The 9,683-nt window shown below is 40.6% G+C and overlaps 1 protein-coding gene across 1 annotated transcript; it reads right to left on the bottom strand.

Annotated features, from left to right (window-relative positions):
- Nucleotides 1-1,448: 1,448 nt before the first annotated feature.
- On the bottom strand, nt 1,449-7,333 carry LOC110328518 (acrosomal protein SP-10). Its single transcript, XM_021207924.1, has 4 exons — nt 7,193-7,333; nt 5,858-6,337; nt 3,607-3,726; nt 1,449-1,793 (listed from the first exon to the last, which is right to left on the bottom strand). The coding sequence occupies exons 1-4, from the start codon at nt 7,239-7,241 to the stop codon at nt 1,669-1,671; spliced, it is 774 nt and encodes a 257-aa protein (XP_021063583.1). The 5' UTR covers nt 7,242-7,333; the 3' UTR covers nt 1,449-1,668.
- Nucleotides 7,334-9,683: the final 2,350 nt, after the last annotated feature.

Here is a 9,683-nt window from a genome sequence, read left to right as displayed (position 1 = left end):
TAGTAAATAATTAAAAACAATGTAGATATACTGTAGTCTTAAAACCTCATATCTGCAGAATATGACATTTAAAGATGTTTTATTATTAAAAGATGTTTTTTGACAAGGCGACAGATCTGCTCCTGGCAGTTCTACTTCAATAAAGATGATGAGCATCAAAGAACTGCCTTATGGCGTTTGCTTCAAATGTGGTAAATTAGTCACTTGGCAAGAAAATGCTCTTGCCTCAATTGCAGACAGAATACTATTCAAAATGGACAAACAAGATGCAGGAAAGTCAATTGCTGGACTTTGCAATGACAACGTAGGCAAGCCCTTCATAATTCCTGCTTCAGAAAAATGTCTGTCATATACTGGGCCAGAAGGCTGAAGATAGTTGCTTCAGCAGTATAGACACAATTTATAGATCCAGGCAGCCAGCAACTTCTATCATTTCAGTAGTTTTGGAATCTGCTTGGTCTGCACTTAAGTAATATTTATTCCTTCTCAGATCTATGATGAGGTTTGAAGACTAGGTAGTCTCACAACTAAGCTTAAGTTGTTTAGGATTTAAAAAGGTGTTAAGATCTATACAAGTTATGTTAGAAAACGATTTAAGTACAGAACTCTAACTCACCAAGATAAGATAGATAATAGAATACTTTCTCCAAAGTTGTCAAATACAAATGGACTAGACATTGTAAAAGTAATTTTTTCCTGATGGTTTTTATAATTGTTAATACCGTATATAATTTATTGATGTCAGAGAAAGAGCCTTTCATTGAACTAAAAAGGTGGGAATGTAGAGAGAATCTCTTAGAAGCACCACCTGTCAATAAAGAAGCTGGTGGCCCATGAGCTGAGGCAGGAAGAAGGTCGGACACTGTCAGGAAGAGAGATATTTTGGGAAATGGTAAGAGATAAAAGAATAGAGTATCATGGGGGATGAGACAGGTAAACCAGCAGGTAGAACAACTCAGGGAGATGCTGAGGAGAAAGAAAGCAGGCTGGGACTGAAGGAGAGATAACTAACCAAGTGGTAGACATGGAATAGATTAAATGGTTAAATAAGTCAAGAGCTAGTCAGGGAATAGCCAAAGTTTATGACCTAGGCATTAAACAATAAATAGTCTCAGTCATTCCAGGAGCTGGGGCTGGGAAAGGAAAATTTGGAATTTAAAAAATATTTTTACAGTATTTTTTATGTTGATAGTAGACTGGGAGACTGAGCTAAAAAAACAAAAGGGCTAAGTTATGTACCTACTAAAAGTAGAAGGGTGTGGGAGACAATATTGTTTATGTCACTGAAAGATTAATTTGCACTTTGTACTCTCTATTATGCCCACTTTAGGAGACCCCTTTAACTTTCACAAATGGTTGTGCACAACATTCACTTTGTTCATGGACAGAAACAATAACTTTGCAAACCAGACTGATGAAAACAATCTGAGTGAAGCCTATGTTCTTTAATAGCAATTTATTGCAAAAAAAAAAGAACATCTGTGGAAGGATGGGAGCAAAGTAAGGCAGAGGACATAGGCAATGGGGTATCAATAAAGACAGGGTTTGAGCTTCTTATCTGGTGGTCTGGCAGAGCCTGGTGTGATTAGTTGTTGAAGTTGAATATAAATTGAGCCAAGTAGAGTGGTGAAGCTGCCTAAGTCAGAGCGAGAAGTAGGGCATAGGCATCTAGACCTTGTTGCAGAGAGGTTCATTCCGACAGCACATAATTTGCATTCTTGTTCCATGAGAGAAGAGGTTCATAGATGGGCACATGTTCTCACACCCTTGAACCATGAACTGGAGTTTTCCACCTGAAAGAGACAGACTGGCAGTAGCAGAAAGCCTCTCCCAACCTTACCCTTTATCCATGGTCCACGGTTCCCCATGTTCCCATGCAGGGACGACCAGGACTACTCTCTATTTTTCTATAGCCTTTTTTTTTCTTTCTTTACCCATCCCTCTTGTTTCTGTCTTCATTTCTTCTGTAATGGTGAAATTTCACCAAGCTCAACATTTTCACTTGACCATGCTGCTCTGCCATTACCCTTCCCTACAAGTCTCTAGCGAGCTGACTCTCCTCCTTAACTTCCATCTCATTTACAGCTGAGCCTCAGGTACTTGGAATTGAAACTTTTTTTTCCTTCTCAAATATGCACTAGAAAAATTCTAGTAATCAAATTTCTTAGCTATTTTCCATGTTTTTTTCCCTTTCTGTATGAACTTGATACTATTTACTCTTTCTTGATACTCTTCTATCAAGATTTCCCCTTTTTCTGTCTTCTATTTCTGAGTTCAGTTATCTTTACTGACCTAAGTCAAATTCCCTTTCCACTTAAGTGATCACCTTCATGCAGATATGCTAACAACTAATTTTGTTTCTGTCCTAAATGGAACTCTACCAACCTCCCTTTATTTCCTTGCTTTCCTAACTTTTTCTGCCATTGAGAATCTTGGGTGACTGCTTTGGCCAGTCAACATTTATTTTCTTCATTCCTCTACTTGCCAAACCCAAAAGAGTTTCACTCTGATGCCTGTCTACATTCTATATTTTTCATTTTGACGTTGTTTGTTTTTTGGGATATCTTTGTATGACTAAATCAATAGTTGTCTTTATTTCTGGAATTCCACTGGTGCAAGCTTAGCATTAGTATTTTAATGTTTTTAGTATTTTTTAGAAATGTTTTGTGTGTGTACGTATGAAGGTTAGAAGACAACTTGTAAGAGTTGGTCCTCTCCTGCTGTGTGGGTTGCTGCACACTAACTCAGGTCAGTAGGATTGGTAGTAGGTACCTTTACACATTGAGCCATCTTAGCCAGTCCTGAGCATCAGTAGTTGTCTAGCTCAAACTCTGTACTCTTGGCATTTACATGTTCTATCTGTATACCCTTTCCTCTCCAGACTTACCTGCTTTCCTTTAACTGTGAACTTCCAGCACTCATGTGCTTTGCCTCCTTTTTCTTCTCTTTAGACATCGTCTTGCTATATTGCCCAGGTTAAGTCTCCTACTTCAGCCTCCCAAGTACTGAGAAGAGACATATCACCTCACCAGTTTTCTCTGTAATATTTATGTTAGACTACAGTCTTTCTGTACACTGTGTTTTTGATGCCCCTTTCCGTAAGGCTCGTTGTATGTATTGTTTATGCTTATTCAGTAGTGGTTAAATGTACAATTGTAGAACTATAGGGAAAATATTTTTATCTAGGGGTTGGACAAAGCAGAGTTGGGCAGTATGGATCATGGAATGGAAGTAGCCAAAAGCCCTTGTTTTGGAGATGGAATACTAAGCATAGGGTTGAGAGATCTGAGAATATGCACTCAGATTTGTTACCCTGTGCACATAGGTTTGTAGACAGTTGCTGATTAGTTTATTCAGTGTCTACTAAATGCCTACCATTTGTTATACATTGTGCTATGTCCTTGGACGATTGAATCATGAACACACTAGACAGTTCTGAGTCAGTGTATGAGTAGCTTAAGGAACAACTTAAGAGCTCAGACCTTGAAGAAATGCAGTTTTCTGAACCCCCAAGTTCATTGATTCTTACTGTCCCCATTCCCCATTTTTATTTAAGAGGTGATTGATGTGCTCTCTGGTGAATTTATCCCAGGACATTCCTACTACCTTCAAAGATCTTCTTTAACATGCACTGCTGGGAGTTTTGAGTGGTGCATATTCCTTCTCCACGGAGACATTTTGCATCATCATTCATATAAGCACATGCGTGGCAATTTATTGTTATGCCTGAAATGTGAAGAAAGTGTGATGACATTTCCCTGCAGACTACTTAGTCGAGTTACACATATGGGGAATGGGGGTTGTAAAAAATGAGACCACTTACAACACATTTCTTAGTTCTTTTTGGCAGTACTAGGGATTGAACATCTAGGACCTTAGGCATGGTAGGCACGCGTTCTGAGCTACAAACCTAGTCCTTCCTCCCCCCCACCCAACTCTCCTTTACCTTTTTGTTATTAAAGACATGGTCTTGCTTATTGTCCAGTGATGGGATTATAAGTCTGGACTACCATGTTCTCTTTTCTGAGTCAGGGAATATCTTCTCTATCATTTGTAACCTCTATTGCTGATGAATACCAAATTTATCTGAGTAACTTTTACCCTAGTCTGTATTCCATTGGCTTCTTGAAATTATAAGTAAATGTTCTGTCATGGTTTACTCCATAGCAGAAAACTTATGTAACTGAACGCCTGTCATACTCTCTCATGACCCAAGAAACACACACTCGGGGTCAATTTAACTAAATAAGCAACACTGGAAGGCTAGAGTGCTGCCAGCCCTGTTTAGAGTTCATCTTTCTTCCTTCCCTTTCCTCCTTCCTTTGGTCTTTCTCCTTCTCTCCATCCCTCCCCCTCCCTTTCTCTATGTGTGTATGTGTGTGTGTGTGTGTGTGTGTGTGTGTGTGTGTGTGTTTCAGTTTGAAATAAGGTTTGAGTATTTAGCCCAGTCTAACCTTAAAGTCATACCAATCCTGCTGCCTCAGCTTCCCTGAAGTAACAGACATGAACCATCAGGCAGTTTCCATTTCAGACTTATCTTGAAGATGAGTGACAAAATTCTGAAATGCTTCTGCATCCTTATATGATCTCTAGTGTTAATCCCTTAGAAGCATAACTTTGGGCAGACCTAATTTCGATTTACTATTTTCTAAAAATGTGACTGACATTGGCGATAATAGTTTTACCTGACTTTACTCATCTGAAAATGTTGGATAATTAACAAAATTGGGTGAAATGAAATATTTATATCTGATAGTAATTTGAGACATCCAACTTGATTTTCATTATTTCCTTACTGTGAATGGGAGCATGTAGAGAGGTCAGAGGACAATTTGAGGGAGTCAGTTCTATGATGTGGACCCTGGTATTGAATTCAGGTTCTCAAGCTTGGCTCAGTTGCCAGCCACTTAGCAATCTTGCTGATCCTAATTTCCTATGAACAGTGGAGTTGGAGAGCAGAGTAGTAGCATTCTTTTCTTAAAAGAGGGTTCTCTATGTTGTGCTACATTTAGGGCTGAATGAAACCTGAAAAATGCTTTCTTATGATACTGTGAAGAAACCTTTTCTTTCTTTCTTCTTTCTTTCTTTCTTTCTTTCTTTCTTTCTTTCTTTCTTTCTTTCTTTCTTTCTTTCTTTCAAGATTTATTTAGTATATATAAGTACACTGTAGCTATCTTCAGACACACCAGAAGACATTAGATCTCATTACAGATGGTTGTGAGATACCATGTAGTTGCTGGGATTAGAACTCATGACCTCTGGAAGAGCAGTCAGCACTCTTAACTGGTGAGCCATATCTCTATCTATCTATCTATCTATCTATCTATCTATCTATCTATCTATCTATATCTTTCTTTCTTTCTTTCTTTCTTTCTTTCTTTCTTTCTTTCTTTCTTTCTTTCTTGCTTTCTCCCTCTCTCTCTCTTTCTCTCTCTCCTTCCTTCCTTCCTTCCTTCCTTCCTTCCTTCCTTCCTTCCTTCCTTCCTTCCTTCCTTCCTTCCTTCCTTTCATGATAACATTTCTCTGTCTATCCCTGGATGTCCTGAAACTGGCTCTGTATACCAGGCTGGGCTTGAACTCAGATCTGCACGTCTCTGCTTCCCAAGTGCTGGGTTTAAAGATGTGAGCCACCATCACCTGGTTGAAACAGAGTCTTTGACAGAGCTATTTTTGACATTAATGATTCTTTTATGTGTTTCCCCAAAATTGAGTTTGTTCCCCCCTTTCCTGCTTTTCTCTCCCTCTCATTCCTTTCTCCTATTGAGACAGGGCATCGTCTAGGCTCGTGTTGAACTATGTAGCCCAGGTTGACCTCAACCACTAGTCAAAGACTAATATCCTTTCCATTGTGGCTTACCTGCAGATGTGCTTGGAAGTGGTGTACTCATAACATCATTTTCTTTGTCATTGGTCTCACCAGACATCTGTTCACCTGCCTCGTCACCTGAAACTTGTTCACCTGAAGATACTTCGGAGGGCTGGTCACTTGAGGACTGTTCAGTTGCAGGTTGTTCACCTGAAGTGTGCTCGGTGGAAGTGTGCTCCCCTGAAGTGTGTTCTGACAAGTGCTCTCCTGACATGTGGTCACCTGAAATGTGTTCTGAAGACTGTTCTCCTGAAGAGTGCCCACCTGCAGAATGGTCAGCTACAGCATGCTCACTTGATTCGTGTTCACTGGAACTATGACCACTCAGAGTCTTCTCACCTAAAGGAGTTTCATGCAAAGCCTCGGCATCTGAAGGATTTGCGAGTGAGAGATACCCACTTGAAAGTTGCTGAACCGAGGCTTGTTGGTCTACAGAGTCAAGAAGCTCCTCAGGCTGACCTGGTGGGGCTCCTTGGAGGAAGAGAAATACAAGAATGGTGAAGACAGAATGGGACTAAAACTGATTTCTTGTGGAGCCCAACAAGCGGGACTGCTGCGACTCCTGGCAGGTCTAGATGAGATACTTAAAGACAGTTTAGATGTTGGGAGAGTTCATCTAACTACTCCATAAGACCAGGTTTAAGACAGAAGTGTTTAAATAAGTTGGAGACTGTTGCTAAGACCTAAAGACACAAGAATTACACGTGGAATCCACTCACCTAAGCATGGACAGCACATGAGAAGAAATGAATGGCCCCACCTGACAAAGGCAGAATCAGAAATCAAAGGACCCTCATTCATGTCATCAGAAGTCAGCCACCAACCCTTTCTTCAACTCCTCGATGGGTAAAAGGCAAGAAGAATAGAAATAGGGAAAGAGAAGGCAAATAGTTTTCTTCCCCTGCAACAAGGTCTGGCTGTGGAATCCTGGATCCTTCAAATTACAGACATTCTCCCACTCCTGTCTCTTGACTGCAGGACTCACAGGTGCCACAGTGCCTAGCTCAGAGAGCTTTGATTACTGACTAATTCCAGCCTAAATTGAGGTTAGGTTCTTTTTGGCACTGGTGATGGGACTCAGTTTTTCTCAACAGTAGGAAACTTTAATCTTTGGGTAAAAGGGTAAATGTTAAACTAGAACATCCGTAATCAGGGGAAATTAGTTAGTCTAGTAGTTCTCAAAGTTGTTCTTGCTTAGTCAACTCTTGATTCTAAGTCATGTTGGTTTGGGTAAGTTACACTTGTCTTTCATCAAGGGGGCAGAAATACATTAAAAGAAGCCCCCCTCTGATGTCCACCCAGTGTTTGTTTAAAGAGAAGACTTACCTTTGGCAGATCCAAGCAGATAAAGCCCCAGTAAGATTAACTCTTTCATTTTGATTTAGGTAAATAAAGATCTCTAATGTGGCACACTCAAGAGCTAAGAAGAAATTGAGCAAGTGCTCCCAGTGTTGAATCAGAGCATCTGGGAATTCTAGAACTTGAGAAACAACCTATGTGTTCTCACAATGGGTTGTTCCTCTTACATCCTGTTCAGGCAGGCTGGCCCCGTAACCCATGGCAATGCCACTAGTGAAGAGTATCCTCTGTGTGTAGAATAGTGTGTTAGGGGGTAGCTTCAAAAACAGTGTTACCAGAACACACATGTTCTTTTAGTGAAAGTTAAAAGATAGCACTTCTTTCCAGAGGGTCAGCAGTGAAGTGTGGTGACCTGGGTACTTCCTGTTTGACCAAGTGTTTTGTGGCTGTGGTTGGCACTCTGGAAGACTGATCTCTGCTGAGATTGGCTGAGTACCTAGTGGGTTTGCCTTCAAACTGAGGTTAGTCCTAAGCCTGGAGGGCAGAAGGTGCTGCAGTTGGCACCGGCTGAGTCTTTACACTATGTCCTTTCTCCCATGCCCCCAACTTTGGCGAGACCATAGTAATATTTTTTCTCCCTTCCTACTTCAGCTTAGGGATAATAATGATTTCCAGCTTCTAAACTCTACCTGCCCCACGTTTTCTTTTCAAGTTTTCTATAACACCGCATATTTTTGAGAAAAGTCATTTCATATGTATTTGTGAGGGCATGGTTTATGGGAATCAGACAGGCAGCTCAAATGGTAGCTAGAGTTTACACAGAATAGATGATATAGGGACAGGAGGTAGCCAAGCTGAGTAGATGAGGTGAGACCTCTGTCTGCCATAAAGCTACAACTCAGGGTGACAGAGATCCGCTAGCCACCACCTCAGGCTCTTCCTTATCCCACTTTTTGTACCATGTGCCACTGAATGTTGGACCTAAACTTAAGTGTATCTATTTCTGTTATAATTAAGATTCTTTCCCCCATTGAACTTTAAGCCCTTAAAAAGTAGGGACCTTTTCTGTCTCTTTCACCATTGTAGTCCTAGTACCTGGCAGCATGCTTGCTACATAATAGGTACATAGTACATTTCCTGAGTGAAGGAATGAATGACTTGGCTTTTCTGTATCTTCCTCTGCTTCATAGAAGAGAATCTATTGAGAACTAGATGGTCATTCTGGGGTCACACCATTTCTAAGTTAAACCAAGGAGGCATGTTACATCTTATCATTTGTCTTTGTTTCAACTATACAGAAGTAATGAGCTATAGAGAGCTGAATGGTCATTTAGGCTTAATCTGTCCTACCTTGCTTGAGCTGGAAGTCTGAATTAGGATTTTTGAGCTTCAGACTGGGCTCCTTTAGAGAAATATGTGAAGAAACATATCAATAGCTCCTTTCCTTCATGGGAAATAGGCTCTTTTTATTGATAGAAACTGGAAATTCGTCTAAGAAAGGTGTTGTTGGTACCATCTACGAGTGTCAAGTTGTCAGCACCCCTCCTTGGCAGTGATCAGAATCTTCTAGGACATTCCTTTGCTTCTCCCTTTCCTGATGCCTCTTGAGGTTGACTTCATAGCACCAATTTCAATGTCCCTCAGACTGGTTTTTCCCTAGACCCCACTTTGGACAGTTTCTCCCTGTACCCAGCAATTTGGTGCTTTGAAATCAGACCTCTGAGCCTTTAGGCATATTATGTGAAGGGGAAGACACGTGGTGATAAAATTTGAATGGCTTAGGCATCCAGAGGTATTCTAGTTCCTGACTCCTATCACTGGTCCATTTTCATACAGAGAAGCTGATGTTCTAGTTTCTAAAGACCCTAAATTGGTGAAAAAAAAAATCAGCCATTCATGTCCTTATAATTTTTGTGGGCTGCTTCAAAATGGTATGAGCCTAATGGAACTCTCATAGGAATATGATAAGTCAGCTCTAGAGAACTGAGTTAAAAGGCCATTTAGACTGAGGGGCTGAGACTGTTGGAGGCCCAAAGTAAGCAAGCCAAGAAGTACAGGGATGATAACAGAAAAGTATACACAGGTGAGATATATCATGCCTCTTGGAACTTATCCGGAATAAATTATGTGTGGTCATGTATTCCATTGGCCAGGCTTCATGGAGACTGCAACATAGCCTGTGACCTCAAAGGTAAGTCTGGATATACAGTAGCTCTAGGAATTTAGTCTCTTTCTCCCTCTACTCGTGTGTGTGTGTGTGTGTGTGTGTGTGTGTGTGTGTGTGTGTGTTGTGCTGGGGAGCACATCCAGGATCTTGCTTCTGCTAGCCAAGTCCTCTATTTCTGAGCTGGATCTCCATTATATAACTTTGCCCATAATGGTCTTGAACTTGTGACCCTTCTGCTTTTGCTTCCCAGGTTCTGGGATTATGCGTGTGCTACCACACCTACCTTCTATGTTCCGTTTATTTAGTGACTTATGCTTACTTTACTTTAATTACTTGGACTTATTGCTTATT

The sequence above is a fragment of the Mus pahari genome, chromosome 10, assembly GCF_900095145.1.
Source record: "Mus pahari chromosome 10, PAHARI_EIJ_v1.1, whole genome shotgun sequence".
Lineage (NCBI taxonomy): Eukaryota > Metazoa > Chordata > Mammalia > Rodentia > Muridae > Mus > Mus pahari.
The sequence above is the reverse complement of the archived record's forward strand: the minus strand, read 5'-3'. Positions and strand labels throughout refer to the sequence as shown.